Source organism: Sinocyclocheilus anshuiensis, unplaced genomic scaffold (genome assembly GCF_001515605.1).
Source record: "Sinocyclocheilus anshuiensis isolate Anshui unplaced genomic scaffold, SAMN03320099.WGS_v1.1 scaffold333, whole genome shotgun sequence".
Taxonomy (NCBI): domain Eukaryota; kingdom Metazoa; phylum Chordata; class Actinopteri; order Cypriniformes; family Cyprinidae; genus Sinocyclocheilus; species Sinocyclocheilus anshuiensis.
The window spans coordinates 369665-387591 of record NW_015539871.1 but is presented as its reverse complement, the minus strand read 5'-3'; the positions used below and the strand labels follow the sequence as shown (position 1 = coordinate 387591).

At 37.1% G+C, this 17927-nt stretch overlaps 1 protein-coding gene across 1 annotated transcript in view; it reads left to right on the top strand.

Annotated features, from left to right (window-relative positions):
• Positions 1 to 17927, top strand: part of LOC107685222 (ADAMTS-like protein 3) — a 244976-nt gene that overhangs the window by 197436 nt on the left and 29613 nt on the right. Inside the window, exons 16-21 of the mRNA XM_016481738.1 lie at positions 5131 to 5420; positions 5670 to 5799; positions 9688 to 9892; positions 12154 to 12336; positions 13905 to 14058; positions 14825 to 15851. Coding sequence (XP_016337224.1) covers positions 5131 to 5420; positions 5670 to 5799; positions 9688 to 9892; positions 12154 to 12336; positions 13905 to 14058; positions 14825 to 15851 — 1989 coding nt within the window. The remainder of the gene's footprint in view (positions 1 to 5130; positions 5421 to 5669; positions 5800 to 9687; positions 9893 to 12153; positions 12337 to 13904; positions 14059 to 14824; positions 15852 to 17927) is intronic.

The following is a 17927-nucleotide window of genomic DNA, read 5'->3' as shown; positions in this document are numbered from 1 at the left end:
AGTAAGATGCTTCTGACGTTGTTTCTGTTTCAGAAGTGGCTTGGTAGCTCTTTTCCTGAAGACGTCTGAGTGTGGTGACCCTTGATGCACTGACTCCAGCTTCAGTCCACTCCTTGTGAAGCTCTCCCAAGTGTTTGAATCGGCTTTGCTTGACAGTATTCTCAAGCTTGCGGTCATCCCTGTTGCTTGTGCACCTTTTCCTACCCAATTTCTTCCTTCCAGTTAACTTTGCATTTAATATGCTTTGATACAGCACTCTGTTAACAGCCACCCCTTTCAGTAATGACCTTCTGTGACTTACCCTCTTTGTGGAGGGTGTCAATGATTGTCTTCTGGACCATTGCCAAGTCAGCAGTCTTCCCCATTATTGAGGTTTCAAAGAACAAGAGAAACCGGGAATTTATACTGTATGGATGGTCATTTAATGAAACTCAAATTTAAATATTCTAATATTTTGAGATACTGGATTTTTGACTTTCATGAGTTGTAAGCTCGAATCATCAAAATTAATAAAAAATTTTTTTACAGTATTCTAATTTTTTGAGATGCACCTGTATATAGTCACACTAACACTTCATTGCTGCCTTTCTCTAGGATTGGGCGATATTCATGGGTGAATATTTACAAAATAATTATGCTGGTTTGAAAACATAAAATTGAGCAAAATTTTGAATATTGTCATAATTTCAATTCTCTTTTAAATTTGGCAATTAAGATTCCTAAAAAGCATTGCATTTTGCAAGTATGAAAGCATTTTAGACAAGCCCAGTATGTTTTATGCCTTTGAAAGAAGTCTCTAATGCTCACCAAGGCCCCATTTATTTGATTAATATACAATAAAACTGTAATATTGTGAAATATTTGTACAATTTAAAATAGCTGTTTTATATTTGAATGTATTTTAAAATATTATTTATTCCTGTGATGCAAAGCTGAATTTTCAGCATCATTACTCCAGTCTTCAGTGTTACATGGTTCATCAGAAATGTTGAACAGTTGTACTGCTTTTTTTTTTTCTTCTTCTTTTTTGTGGAAACCATGGTCCATATATATATATATATATATATATACGATATATATTTATATTTAAAACATGACCTCAAACTTTTGAATGATGCATTTTAATAATATCTTTAAGTGGCAAAAACGTGCTGGAGATGTTTTGTTAATTTATCAAATGATTGTTCCTCTTATTGGGGGAAAAGTAATTTCAGAGTGAGTGCATAAACATATATATTTTTCTTTTTAATGGTATAAAAAGACTGAAAAATATCTGCATTGTTGAATATTTTAGCTGTATCTTTCAGTCCTACCTTTCACTCACTGCTGAGAATTTCTAAGTCATATGACTGCGAGGCCATATGATGTCATGATGTCATGTAGATAAACATTACCTCTCCTCTGATTTATTGTAAACTAAACCTGTCCAATAACTTTGTGTGAGTTTATCCAGCAGACAATGATTCCAAGGATTCAGTACTGGCTTCATCCTTAGCTTTCGGTTAGTTACAAGCAAGTTTAAATGGAATTGGAGGTTCCAACGAAAGTTTTGTAATTAAAGATCAGCAAATGTTTGTTTTGTTATTTTGGTTAATTTGATTTTGCTTTCAGCTATGAAAACTATATATAGTATACTAGTATACTTTTAGTTCCATTTAACACATTTTGAGACAAATCCATTCTGCAGAATTTTCCAGGGAATCTGCACAAAATACGGAAAATGTCTGCAGATTCCATCTGGGCTTAGCTACAAGTGTCTGAATAAACATATAGATCAATCTTTTCCCTTTTATAACCAATAATCCACTGAACCGTGAATCCTCAGGTATCCCAAGACAGTCTCGCCACATTCTGTGCATTGCAACTCAATACAGTCATGTATTTTTTCATTCAGAAATATTCTCAACCTGTAGAGATGAATTCTTTCACCTGTTACTCAGGATTTCTGGTGACTTCACACTGGCAGTGTTCTTTTTACACAGCAGCAGTAAAAATACGTCACCCCACTCTGTTCAACCAGAACTGGACAAGAATCAGGCTTCATTAGTTGGTTCTTCATCCGAATAAAATGGCCACTGAAGTCAGAGTTGAGCGTGTCTGCGTTCTGACCTCTGTGTGTCCAGTTTCCTTTCATTACTTCAACAAGGCCCCACGGGCCACTCTCACCCCCTGTTGTGGTATTATTAGAGTTATCCCCCCTTCCCGTCTCTGAAATTATACTCCTGTTAATAGTTGGCAGGGGAGCTTGATGGACCGCCACTACCCCTACTGAAAGCTGCAAACAGCGTACTGCCAACATCCAGACAGCCACTGTTCCCTGCGGTCTACCAAAGGCATCTATCACAGAGACTCATAAAATGAGAAGAATGAAGGGTGAAAGTGTTTAAGGGTTTACAGAAGAGCCATTGAAGAACACGTCAGTGCATATACATGCATTTGGGGGGGGTTAAGATCTACCGTTTGTCTGCAAACCCTTCTTGAATTACACTCTTAAGTGGAGTATATCATTTAGCGATAGCAGCACTTCTTTTGTGTTCTGCTCCGTTGCTCCAGTAACTAAATTTAGGGTGATCTAAGGTGGCGTGCACCACGGCTTGGTACTCAGCCCTATCTTATAGAGAGCCCAGTCCACTTTGCTGTGGAATTCATGGCTGGATGCTTGCCTCTGTGATTTGGGTGGGCGGATTATGTGGGTTGGATGTAGTTGTGGAGTCTCACGCCACATCTTATCCCTGCTTTGATAAAAGTGGAGAAGACACACTGAGGAAGGAACCTCCACTCAGACCTGTCGTCTTCCTGAACTCTAATCCTGAGATTAGAATCCGCTCACTGATATACACGCTCTCAGGCTGATGATACACAGGGCAACTATTTGAGCAATGTTGCCGTCAATGGGCAACCAGGTGAGACACAGGGCCCACGACCGATCTAAAATATTCAGATAGAAATTTGTTACACATTCTCAATGGGAAAGTGCCCAAGCAACATTGCTCAAAAAAAAGTTGCCCGGCAAAATTGCTCAAAAAGTTGCTCAGTGTATCATCAGCCTCATAGATGCACCCACATATAATCACAGGCCCAAAACATACATTAAATTGGCATTTGTTCATTTATCTACATGCACCAACAATTTGTTTTCAATATTTTACTGTAACATGTTTTGCATCACTCAGAATTTCATTTCACACTCCAGTCCTTAAAGGGATAGTTCACCCAATAATGAAAATTCTGTCATTAATTACTCACTCCCATGTCGTTCCAAACCCGTAAGACCTTCATCCATTTTTGGAACACAAATTAAGATATTTTTAATGAAATCCAAGAGCTTTCTGACCCTGCTTAGACAGTAATGCAACTACCATGTTCAAGGCCCAGAAAGGTAGTAAGGACGTAGTTAAAATAGTGGCGTTGTGGTACTTTTGTGAACGGGCATCGAAGACTGACATGGAAGAGAAGAAATTGTTGAATAAATCTTTATTTTTGCTTTCTTTATGCACAAAAATTATTCTCGTAGCTTCATAAAATTAAGGTTTAACCACTGATGTCACATGGACTATTTCAACAATGTCCTTACTACCTTTCTGGGCCTTGAATGTGGTAGTTGCGTTGCTGTCTATGGAGGGTCAGAGAGCTCTCAGATTTAATAAAAAATATCTTAATTTGTGTTCTGAAGATGAACGAAGGTCTTACGGGTTTGGAACGGCAATAGGGTGAGTAATTAATGACAGCATTTTTATTTTTGGGTGAACTATCCCTTTAAGCACATTAATGACAATACGTCTAATTACGAAAGCTTAATTTCATGTGTTTTTTGCATTTCGAAATTTCAGAGTACACGAACATGAGTTGCATTCTCAGTGTTGCCACAAGGGGTGCTATAGTGAGCATTAGCGTAAGTCTTCTTCTTCTATTGTCATTTTTTTCTACACTATAAAAATTATTCTGTATTTTTTTGTGATTTTGTGAGAATACTGTTAAATTAAATTAGATCATTTTGAATTTAATAAAACATGAAATGTAGTAAAGTTATTTATATTTGTTTGTTTTTATATTATTCACTTTTTATTTTATTTATTGTTTTTTTATTAGATTTGAGTTAGAATTTATTTATATATTTGTTACATTTGAGTTATCATTTTAAAAATATCTGGAATAAATATTTTAAAATGTGTGTATATATATATATATATATATATATATATATATGAAATGAAACGACTAATCAAATTCAATGTAATGCGAATACGTTAACACTTATACTCGTGCACGTCCAGTCACTAATTCTCATCACCTGTTTTCTCAATCATATGAGGTGTTCTGACATCAGAATATTCCCTGAATGACACCCCTACATTAGTCCAAACATGACATGTTTGGGGTTTATGGGGAATTACAGATCTCATAAACTTTAATCCCTTAAGCCTGGAAAGTGTTTGGACAGTGGGCGGCGTGAGGTGTGCATTGACACCCACTCCGGACGAGCGCATTTCCACAATACTTAAATACTTTTACAGATCACTAGTGTTTCATGTGTGTTTTAGTTGCATTTAATGACATAACAGAATCATGTTCATCTCTCTCCTCGGGTTTATTGCATTGGTGATAAAGAACATGTCGTGCTTTTATTCCTGAATCCAATTACACACAGATCACGTAAGCTATGAATTTCAGCAATATTTTCCCAAAGAGTAATTTTCCTCTCGCCAGAAATATGGAAAAATCATTCTGTGGTTCATTAGGAGACTTTGCCACATCTATTTTTATGATCACGTTTATTCTAAGTGCGGTTGACTCCTAAATATCAAAGTCTTTTGGTCCATGTTAATGCTATATTTATCAATATAACCCCGTATTATTGTAAAATCTATTTTGTTTTCATTGTTATTATAGCTATTATAGTACTTGGGTTTATTGTTACAGAAAGGATTAAAGCCAGTGTTTCAAGTTTAACAGTCTTCACTTTTCACTTTTCCCACACAGCAATATGGGTAGATAGAAATATAGAAATAGTGAAGCATATCAAACATATATAATTGAATAACTTTATCTAAAATCACATTTTTTTTGGATCTCTTCACATGTGCTCCGATTCATAATGTGATTTTTTTTCTGTGTGTTTTTTGTGTTCAGGTTCATCCCGGGTCCGTGGTCATCCTGCAGTGTGTCTTGTGGTCTGGGCGTTCAAAGGCGTCAGGTGAAATGTAAAGTGCTGCTGTCTTTCACTCAAGCTGAAGTCGAACTACCTGATGAAGAGTGTGACGAGGACAAGCCTCCCTTACAAAGGACCTGTGATTTAGGTCCCTGTTTAACATCTCCAGACTCATCCTGGAGGCCCCTGAGGGCCCATGAGATCCCTGATCAGCACGGCTATGTTTGGGAAAACATGGGCTTCACTCCCTGCTCTGCTTCATGTGCTGTTGGTGAGTCTCCATGAAACCCATTAGAGAAAACAACTGCTCTAATGCATTTACTGCCCAAATATCTTTTATCAGTTTTCTACAGCAAAATAACTGATTTAGATTTGTACATGTACAGCTTTCCAGATTAAATGAAATTGGCATGAAATCTAAAATTGCTAAGAGAGCTGATAGTGATCAGCCTGGGCTACAAAATACATATTGAAATATTCCTCTGCCAAAAGCCTTGTTCCTCACAGTGTTGTTTTGCAGGCAAACAGATGGCTGTTGTCAGGTGTGTGAGCACCTTGAAAAAGGAAATTGTTGATGACACACTCTGCAACGTCTCCAAAGCGCTGCTCTCCTTGCTTCGCATCTGTAACCCTCAGCCATGTCCTCCGAGGTACGGTCCAAATGACACTGCAAGAAATCACTATTGAAAAAATGGATTTGTTACTTAAACAAATTGCACTATTTCAGGATAACAATAAGCTAATTGTTTTATAGGCCAATTTCTCCCTTTATGAGAAAGTACTGTGGTGTGTGCATTTTTTTTTGCTAGTATCTTTTATTCATGCATAAATTAAAGAATCAGTTTTTAAAATGTATGTATATTATGTATACACACACATACTGTCGCTTTTGATTAATTTAATGCATCCTTACTGAAAAATATTCATTAAAAATAATAATGCTTTGTGAATAATCATAATGATGAAAAGAACGAAATAATATTCCTTCATCATCTTTGTTGAGTCACTAGTTACATGTGTTGCTTAAATTAATAGTTTGCCAAAAAATAACATCCTGTCATTATTTATTTATCATTGCATCTAAGCTTTTTTTTTTAATATAAGGACTATTTCACAATTACTGTGAATGTCTAAAAAGCACATAAAACATTTTGTTTTTAATGTCATACAATCACTTTGTGTGAAGAACAGTCTGAAAATAAAGACTTTATTTACTCATAATCTTACCCAAATTCTGTGATTAGTTGGTGCTGTAGCCAGATATTAGTGTGTGATATTGTGATCTCTAGATGTGGCTCAGTTAAGTCTATGGCATTTTCTCAACAGCTTACATTTACATTTACATTTAGTCATTTTGCAGACACTTTTATCCAAAGTGACTTACAATTGGGGAATACATAAAGCGATTCATCTTAAAGAGTGAAACAGACACAGGAAGTGCTAGTAATACCAGGTTTCAGGCATTGTTCCAAATAAGTACAAGCTAGAAAGGAAAGGAATAAATAAAGAGAAAGACAAAGTTTTTTTTTTTTTAAGTTTAAATCAAATAGTGTTGAAAGAGATGAGTTTTCAGCTGTTGCTTGAAGATTGTCAGGGAATCAGCATTCCGGATTGGGGTGGGAAGATCATTCCACCAGCCAGGAGAAAGTGATTTTGTGCCTCTCTGTGATGGAACCACGAGGCATCGCTCACTAGCGGATCTCAGACTTCTGGAGGGGATGTAGATTCGTAGTAGTAAGTGGAAGTAGGCGGGTGCAGAGCCTGTGGTTCTTTTCTATATGCAAGCATCAATGTTTAGAGGAGGGGTCCAAGAACTGATCCCTGTGGAACCCCAGTGACCAGCTGATGTGCTTTGGATACCTCCCCTCCCCAGGCCACACTAAACGACATACCAGTGAGATAGGATTCAAACCAGCGAAGTGGAATCCTGTGATGCCCAGTGATGAGAGGGTGGACAGGAGGATCTGATGATTGACAGTGTCAAAAGCAGAAGATAGATCTAGCAGAATAAGAACTGATGATTTAGAATCAGCTTTTGCCATCCGCAAGGCTTCAGTGACTGACAGTAGCGCAGTCTCAGTTGAATGGCCACTCCTGAAACCTGACTGGTTAGCATCCAGTTCGTTGTTTTGTGAAAGAAACAATGATACCTGGTTGAAAACAACTCGTTTGAGGCTTTTCGCTATAAATGGAAGGAGAGAAACAGGTCTTTAGCTATCTATAAGTCAAGCGTTTAATGTAGGTTTTTTGAGCAGTAGGATTACCTGAGCCTGCTTGAATACAGTGGGGAAGGTGCCTGTGAGGAGAGATGTGTTGATGATGTGTGTGAGTGCTGGGAAGAGTGTAGGAGAGATTGCTTGGAGAAGGTGTGAGGGGATTGGATCTAGAGGGCATGTTGTAGGGTGGCTGGAGAGTAGAAGTTTTGATACTTCTGCCTCAGTGATGGGACAGAAGGAGAAGATGGGCATTTTAGCAGTGGGTGTGGTTGGTTTGAGGTCCTGTGTGTGTGGGGCTGAGAATTGACTGCTGATTGTTCTAGTTTTGTCTGTGAAGAATGTGGCGAAATCATCAACTGTTATAGAAGTGGTGGGTGGTGGTGGAGGGTGGGACAGAGGAGAGAATTTAATGTTTTGAAGAGATTACGTGTGTCTGGAGTGCTGTTGATCCTGTTGAGCTTATCGTCCACCAGGCAAAAATCTGTTCACAAGACTGACAGGTTTAAGTCTGTTAATTTAAAATGTAATAGCACAACCCTATTTAACCATAAATATGCACAATAATAATAATAATAATAATAATACAGTGATGCTTGCCCTAGCAGAAGCCACTAATTAATTCTTCCAACACCGAATGTGTTTGTCATGGAAAGACATTGCGTGCAAAGCAAGGAAAAAACTACATTATAATTCATCCAGCTCCTTAACAAGTAGCTAAAATTGAACCGCTGGCCTAGATTATGTTCAAAGATCAAATGCAGATTTAATCTTAGCAGGCTGTCAGGCCACTCTGAAAATAAGGACATGTGATGAAAATAATGTGATTTCCTGTTAACTGACCATTTGCCAACAAAAGCAGGACAGCTGGCTTTTTAGTGCGGTGCAATATGGAATAAATGGTTTTACTGGAGCTGATATTTTTCATGTGGCTTTTTATGTACTGTGGCTCAGAATATTACAAAAGTTCATACGCTTATGGACAAAAGCTTGATTGTTATCTTCATCATATGGGCAGGATTGTTTGAATTCGAAATGCCTGGTGTTTAAGACCAATGATCGCCTTCATATGGATCTTTCCCATCATGATTTTCTAGGAATGCCAGGGATCATAAAGTTCAAAGACTATGGCAGTGTCACTTTATGTTTTGCATTACTATACAATATACATATAATAATATTCTGTTAAATCATAAACATATAGTAGATTATTGTGGTAAGGATTATTGTTGACATTTTGTATTCTAAATGATTTACATTCTTAATTCATGTTCCTGGTCTTATTGTGCATGACTTCTCATTGCTTGTTATTCAAAAGAAAATATTTGTCTTTACAATCGATTATTTTTATATTAATCTAATAAATCAAGTGATACATTGCCCTGCATCTGAAGCAACTTTTCTTTTTGGCTGATGTCACCTAGACTGCTCGGACTGTTGGTTAATGTTTACTGCAGTGTTGTTAATGTTAACCAAAACTAAAACTAAATATATATAAACATTTCTGTAATTGAAATAAAGCTTAAATAAAATGAAATATAAATATTTAATAAAAACGTCAAGAAATATTAAAAAATTATGAAAGCAGATAAAAAACATCAAATTAAAATTTAATTAATTATTTAAATTTAATTAAAAACTGAAACTGAAATTATTAAATAATTTCAAATAAATGATTAAATATTAATTATAAATTAACTAAATAATAAACAAATAAATTATTAAATATTATTAAATTAAGCACATAACAAAAACACAAATTAAAATTAAATATTTAAATTAAATTAAAAACTGAAAATATTACAATTAAATAGTATTAATATATACTTAAATATAATATATAAATGATACTTAAATATCAGTCATCAACCACTTGCCAAATAGCTATTTTCAGGCTGTTATAAGTAGTGCGTTTTGGTCAACGAAAATGAAGAGACATTTTAGCATAGTTTTTATTTTGTAAACCACATTTAGTCTCGTTTTTATTCGTCAACAATATTGCATTATACATTTAATTATAGTCATCGTCACATGACCAGCATTTACGTTGCGTCTCGTCTCGTTTTCGTCACGTGATAAAGGTTCGTTGACGACGATATTTAGTATATAGTATATTTAGTATATTTAGCAACACTAGTTATAAGTAAATAGAGCTGGACCTCAATCCACTCCAAACCTACATTCAGTTCTGACTTCATTGTCATCTACTTTTCATGATCCAATTTATTCCCACTGGAAAAAAGGTTCATCTTTCCCTATTTTCACTGAATATCCTGTATGTCACATTAATTTGAAATGGTTTGTGTGTTGGTGTGATTTCTTCAGATGGGAGGTGAGCGTGTGGAACCCGTGTTCTGTGTCGTGTGGTGTGGGGCTGCAGACGCGCAGTGTGTCCTGTGTGAGGTCTGTGGTGGGAAACTGCACTGAATCTGTGTCCAGCATAGAGTGTGTGGAGAGAAGACCTCCAGAACTGCAGGCCTGCAACCAGGTGGCCTGTCCACCGGCCTGGGAGGCTGAGGAGTGGCAGCAGGTTAGTGAGCCCCGGATTTCAGAGAAACATGACAAAAGTCAAAATAGAAATGAAATTTATCTCCTTGTAAAAACTATAAGCTGGTGCATGGGAATAAATTAGGACAAAATAAGATGAATCCCACACACTGCTGTAGCATGCAACATTTCATGCCACATTCGTCAGGCTTGAAAACACGTCAGAAACGTTGCATTAAAATTTGTGCTGCACAATATTGGGAAAAATTTACATTGCAAATGTTTTCCTGCTATATATATTGCGATGTGAAAAAAATACAGGAATTTTCACTAGATGACTTGAATAGGTATAATTGGAAAGAATGAATCATTCTAGAATTAGTGGGCTTATTTTATTGGTGATTGGGGGAGCTGAAAAAAAAAGCAGATTTTTAGTCTAAAGATGTATTTATTTATTTATTTTTGGGCTGGGCAAGTTAACGCGTTATTATCGCGTTAACGCGTTAATTAACGCCAACAATTATTTTATCGCGCATTAATGCAGTTTATTATTATTATTATGAAAGCCCATTGCTCACTGGATCTGAATTCACATACAGACAAACCATGGGTCACAGGAGGGGTGGGATGTTGATCAGTACTGGCTTGGGATGGGTGTCATCACGTGTCTCAACCAATGAGAGCATTTGGGGTGGGCCTAAGACTGCAGCAGCGCTCACATGAATGCTCCCGGTAAAATTATTTATGCATCAACATTCACAAACCACTGTTCACTGTTATTTTTAACAGAAAAGAATGCAACGTGCTCGTAATCACGACTTCACAAGAGGGAAATAGGAAGTGTCAGTCTCAGCACAGTGGAGTGCATCGTTTTGTTAACTTTGTGGTTTATTATTTTGAGTCGTTTGGGACGCGGTGACACACGGCCCTCTCACAGTATATATACGCAATCGTGCTGCACGTAGCAGAAGTTCCATGCTCCGGCGCAGTTGGGCATCACACTACATACGTACCGCGCCCGAGCCCAACTGAACCGTGCTCTCTGGCCCAGTACGTCTTCCAACCGAGCCCGGGACGACTAAACGGCACGGTTAAGATTGCCTAGTGTGAGTACACCCTTATTCTCCCCCATTCCACCCGCACCTGCACTCGCCCATCAAGTGTTTTCCCGCGCCACACTCTGCTGCGTTGGGTTCCGCGATCGGGCAGGTCTCTACTTGGAAGGTGCCTGTTATAATGTTATGATCAAGGCTCTGGACTCTGAGCAGTTCATATAGCAGTACTTTTAAATGAAAAAAGTGCACAATACACTACTTTTGAATTTTGTGCATAACAATGTGATTAATCGTGATTAATCGCAGAAAATCATGCAATTAATCGTGATTTTAAAATGTAATCGTTGCCCATTATTTATTTATTTATTTATTTATTTCGGAATCCTTTTAAGACTGAACAAAATGTCTTTCTATTTGAGTTTTCATAGGCCACATTCCCCCTGTTTTTTCTGTCTGTCTGTCTGTCTGTCTGTCTGTCTGTCTGTCTATCTATCTATCCCAATCTGTTTCTTTAAATCTCTTATGCTCACCAAAAAAATGTACAGTAAAAAATTAATTCATTAAAAAATATATTGTAAAATATTATTACAAGTTAAAACGACTTTTAAATGTAATTTATTCCTGTGATGCAAAGCTGAATTTTCATGATCCTTCAGAAATAATTCTAATATGCTAATTTGGCACACAATAAATATTCATTATTGTTATCAATGTTGCTATCTATCTATCTATCTATCTATCTATCTATCTATCTATCTATAGCATGTATTAAGTTCATTAAGCCATATTGCAATATCGATTTTATTTAAATATTTATGCAGCCCTAATTAAAATATGATTTGCAAGCTATAGCAGTGTGCGGGATTCATCTATTTTTGTTAGATGAAAATGACAAAGAAACCACTTTAAAATCTCAATAATTTTTCCTAGACAGCAAGGAGAGACTTTTGCATACATTTTCTTATTTAATAAAAACAGCAGAAGGCACCAGAGATTCACATAAACATATTAAAGGACATGTTATTCTCATTGAGCATGTGTTTTTGAGAATATTTTATGGAACATGATGTGGAATTATTTTTATAGCTGATCTTGAACTTGCTTTTTATTTATCTGGATAAACAACATCTGCACATCAAGTGTCGTGTGGTTGCATTTGCTTGCATGCTGCGCTCTCTCTGGTTATGTGGTGAGGGTTGGTTTGTTGGTGTTGATGTTGGTGTTGGTGTTTGTTTGGTCTCTGGGTCAGTGCTCTCATTCGTGTGGCAGAGGCACTCAGTGGCGTAAGGTTTACTGTAAACAGAGACTGGCTTCTGGAAGCTATCGCAGGCTGAGCGACGAGGAGTGCGCTGGAACCAAACCTGACGCCCACAGGATTTGCATCAACCCTGACTGTCTGCTGCCGCGTCTGGAAGGAGGAGAGTGGTCAAAGGTGTGTTTGTGTTGCTAACCAAGATAAACTTTGGGAATATGTTCCGTATAAAATGTATAACCTATTTGGGGACACCCTTGAAGAGACAAATACTTTATAAATAATATTTCTGCACAAGAATGGGTTAAGGCTGGAATACACTACACAATTTTTGGCCAGATTTTGGCACCGATTTGCAGTCTGGAGAAAATGACGCTAGTTGCTGAAAATCAGAGCCAGTCTGCAGATTTGAGTTGACAAATTTCATAGGAAATCACATAGTGTATGATGGTCACAGACTCTGATTTTTTTTAGCTTGAGACTATGATTCCATCCAGTTGGAGGATATCAGACATTGTTTGATGTTTTGAGCCGATTTTAAAACACATATTGTTTGCATTTTTCATGTGTCTTAGTCAGTAATTTAGTGTATGATGCCCAGTTTTCCCACTGTAACTATTTACAAAGACAGATTTTAAAAGTTGTGTAATGTATTCTAGCCTTTAGTCTGTAGAAATTACACTACCATTCAAAAGTTTGGGGTTAGTATTTTATTTATTTATTTATGGTACAATGTTTGTGTAAATGATGTGTATTATTTCAATGATATACTGGACACTATCTTTCAAAAGTTTGGGGTCAGTATTGTAGTTATTTATTTATTAGTATTTTTTGTACAATTGGGAAACATTTGAATTATTTATATGTATTATTTCAACTATATACACTTTCAAAAGTTTGGGGTCAGTATTGTATTTATTTACTATTTATTAATTTTTTGGCACAACTGGGAAGCATTTTAATTATTTATATGCATTATTACAATTATATAAACTATCGTTCAAAAGTCTGGGGTTGGTTTTATATATATATATATATATATATATATATGAAATTAATACTTCTGTTGAACAAGGATGCATTAAAAGACTGAAGATTGGAGTAATGATGCTGAAAATTCTGCTGGAATAAATATTGAAAAAATTTGCAGGAATAAATTACATTTTACAACATATATTTAAATTGCAATAATATTTCATAACTAGCTTTTATTTAAAAATTTTTTTTTTTTTAATCAAATAATTCCAACTTTGGTGAGCATATGAGACTTCTTTCAAAAACATAATTTTTTTTTTTTTTAATTGTACCTCGTCACTCAAAAATATAGGTAGAAAGGTAAATATATATCTAAAGTTAATATTGTTCCAACCAGATCTTTCTGTTTCTTTCTCGCAAGAAACACAAAAGTAGGTTTTAGGTAGGCCTATTCTAAAATTTTGAAGATGTTAATGCTTGTTCAGTTACTTTCAGAATGATTTTCTTCAGCTGATGAATGATAAAAACATTAACAGCCAATCAGAATCAACCAAATTTTAACGAGCTCAAGCACTTAAAGTGGCAGATGACAAAACTGCAGCACACACTTATAATAAACAGAAACTTATTGTGCACTGGTGTGAACACAGATATAGTTATCATTGTAGTTATGGCCATTGGTGTAAATGGGCCTTTATATTTTCCATTTTGTGTGAACTATTTTCTTTAATAGAGTTTATTTAATGTATGTATTTGTCCATATGTGTTTGCAGTGTTCTGTGACGTGTGGAAAAGGCATTCAGCGGAGGGAACCCGTGTGTAGGAGACAGACGGCCTCCGGTCAGCTGGTCACTCTGGACAGGTCGGCCTGCAGTGACCTTCCTCTTCCTCCTCTGATCAGGAGCTGCCGTATGAGCCCATGCAACAGTAAGATACTCTATGCTTGCCTTTCCATTTTTTTTCTAGCCATCCTTTACTTGCCACGTCAGTTTAAGCCTGAATCTTTCAGTGTGAAGCGTTCGATTTCTTGCACATTTCGTGTAAATTATGGTTGTAATTTAACTTAGAACTGACCTCTATTTGATCTTGCTCTCACTATGGTGTCCATACATTCTGATAGCAGCACAAGGGAAATTTCATAAAAGAATTTCGGGACTCCCTGATGTTTTGAGCTGTAGTAACAGCACAATCCTACTTGGGTTTCATCTCAAGTTTCTCAAATAAAAAGCAGGGTTCTGTAGGTATCACTTAGCATGTTATTATTATTCTCATGATACCCATGAACCAATGAACTCTCTGTGGTCATATATGTGAACATATGAAACTTCCAGAACCGCTTTGAGATGCTTTCATGCTTTCTTGAGATGCCTTGATAATGTTTTGAGCTGAATTAGGTTTATTGGTTTGTATATATTGATAAGGTCCTGCGGTATGAAGGGACGGTCCCATAGCAGATCAGTCTGCAAGCGGAGAACGCATTCACATTGTGCCCTCATGGTTTTTGCTCTTTCACCTAAACTTTCCAAAGCCCTTTTGTCCCGTGTGATTTGACTTCATTGGGCTCGAAATCAAGAGTCTGAACTGCTGAGATTATTTGGGGGTTTCTAGAGCGTTCATAACCTCACGCGAAACTAAAGTAATTAGCCCTAACCGATGTTTGAACCGCTTCAGCTTCTCCCATCTCTCTCCGCAGAGCACAAGCACTCCAAAAAACGTTGCCCTCAGGTCAAGGGCCTGAAACGCATCTACATCCAGACCAGACAAGAAAAACGCCTCAGTTTTACCATCGGAGGACGAGCCTACCTTCTTCCCAAGACCTCCGTCGTTATCAAGTGTCCCGTTCGGCATTTCCCTAAAGCTCAGGTCCGCTGGGAGAAGGATGGGAGTGATCTGACCAGCTCCAAACGTCTGAGCATCACCAGATCTGGAGCTTTGAGGATCTACAACCTGGAGGCTGAAGATATCGGACTGTACCGCTGCTGTGCCAACCAAGATTCGGACATCTTCATCCTGAAGCTGATCGGATACAATAGTAGGCTCCTGGAACATCCTGAAGGAAAGAGTTTGGGAAGTAGGAGCTTTCATCCATACCTCAATAAAGAAGGAGGTTACGTTGGTTCAAAGTGCCATGAGGGGTTTCCACCTGGAAAGAAGGCTCCAAAATCTCCCCCAAGCTGGATGCAAAAAAACGAGTTCTACCGAGACGACGATGGCCAGCCTAAGGAACTCTGGGATACTCTTGCTTTAGGAAACTACGCTTTGGCTTCAGCCGCCAGGAGCCACGCGGGAGCCTTTGTCCTTGATCCTGCACAGTTCGAGGAGCTCGTGAAGAACATCAGTCAGCTGGCCGAGAGCGGAGATGTGACGGATGAAATGGCGTTGCACCTGATTGGGAAACTTATGGAGGATTTGGCTGCCGCGGGGCAAGGGGCACAAACTGAGGAAAGCACTACGATGGGCAATCATTTAGATAAGACACCAAACACTTCTGAACGTTCTGAGGGAAAGATGCCGAAAAAAGGCAGTCGAGCGGTTATCGTTCGACAAAAGCATCACGGATCTGCCATGAGCTTCCAGAGGGATCTCCGGATCCATGTGGGCAGGACCGCTTACCTAACCAATGCTACCCACAGCCTCACGCTGATGTGTCCCACTCAGGGATTGCCACCTCCAAACCTCTCCTGGAGCAAAGATGGAGCTCCGCTTCAGAACAGCGATAGGTAAAGACAACCAGATGTAGATGAAGGGGTTGGGGTGCCATACGGTGTTGCAGTTTATCTTCCTTTCTTTTTCTTAGGTTACAATTTGTGGGCTTTTTGGTCGTCAGCTTCTTTAAAATCATTTAAATTGCAAGATTAAAAAAAAGTTAATTGAAAACATAAATTCTATCATTGTTTGTTTACTCAACATGTCACTCCCAAACTGCTTTTTTAAAATAGAATACAAAATGATTGTTAATGAATAGGGATGCACAACATACTGTGCTGACATTCTTTCGGTTTATATGTACATTTGCATTTATGCATTTAGCAGATGCTTTTATCCAAAGAGACTTACACTGGGAATTGAACCCATGACCCTTGAACTTTGAATGTTTAAGTTACTGGAATCAGCCATTGTTTGTAAAATGTTTTATTGTAACTGCCAATATATTAAGTAGTATAAATTTGTAATATTGGCCATTTAGGCATAACATGAGTATAATTATTGGTGTTTATATAATTTAGTGTTATTTGTATACTATTATTTATTTATATATATATATATATATATATATACTATTATACATTTATATTTATTATATATTGTATATTTTCCATTTTTTTATTGTCTGATATTTAATTTAAGTTGTAGTAATTTTATGTTCATTTGTAATTTGTTTAACTAAAATATATTTATTTATTAGTCTTAATAAATTATTTATTTCCATTTTTAGTAATTTCAGTACTTCAGGTTTAATTTATTTTTATTTCAGTTAGCTGCCAAGGCCACATTTCCAGCTTTCATTTAAGTTTTCCATCTAAAAAGTAGGGGTTAATTCAGGACAGTTGAACCATTTTCTCCCAGATCTCCCAATGGCAAAAAAGTCAAATTTACCTGAATTCACCAAATATTTTATTTGAGCTTTTTTTAATTAATAACAATTATTTTTAAGTTTTAGTCAAAAATATCATCCTGAATTTCTATATTCATGCATCTCTCTTTTATTTAAGGACAAAATATCACCTTTTGTGCTCTACTGAAATAAAATGATACATTTTAGATTAACTATTCCTTTAAATGTGTCATTTTGTGCCTGCATTATGTGGCTCAAAATATAACTAACGGCATAGGCGTTTTTACTCTAACACACCAGTACAGTGTCTGATTACAAATCTTCTGGAATTCACATGACTTTACTCTTTTTTTCGGTTATTATCAACTGCAGTTCTTTTAGTCAGAGTTCAGCTTTAACACCGAAAAGCCATTTTTTCTCTCTTTATAGAAAACAAGACTCCCTGTGTACCTCTGAGTCCAGCCGTGACTGATCTTGATTGAGCAACCGCATATTCCAAAAGCCTGTTAATCACCAACCCACTCAAATATTCACCTCCAGAGCACCCCAGATCTCACGTTATGCGGTCTGTTGGGGTCAGATATTCTGGCTGTGCTTCTTTCACTTGCTCTCCAGGGTCACATTGTGGTCTAATCGTCGGCTCTATACTGTTGACTGTTAAATACCGTCATTGAAAACATTGACTTAGTAACTCCGCTTTGTCCAGCTCACGGCCTTAACATGGCCTCCGCCCAGACAGTCGCCAAACATTGTCTGCCCCTCTTCCTGGTGTGTGCTATGGGACCTGAAAGAGACATGGCTGTGCAAACATTGTTCAGGCCTCTTCTCGTGGCCTTGGCTTGAAAACCCAGCAGTCCTGAGGGGAATCGTGAAATACTGAAGTGCTTTAACTTTCAGAGGTCACTTTTGGCATGACAGTAGGGTCATGCTACGAAACGGGTGCTTTTTCAGCTTTTTCAGACAAAGTGATTTTGAAGTCAGTTTGAGATTTTAGACATTTTAGGAGATAAATAATGCATGTAAGTGTTAATTGCATTGTGCCATCTCATGCTAACACATTTTAAAATGTGGAGTTACCTTCAGAAAGGTGAAAGGACATTTAGAAAGAGAATATAATCTGAAAATGCATACAAATATCCAACAACTGCAAAAGCGTTGAACAGGGCTGAAAATGTATGATTTTCACATGAAAAAATAAAAAGAGGAGACCTTTCCTTGAAGAATATTATATTATATTATA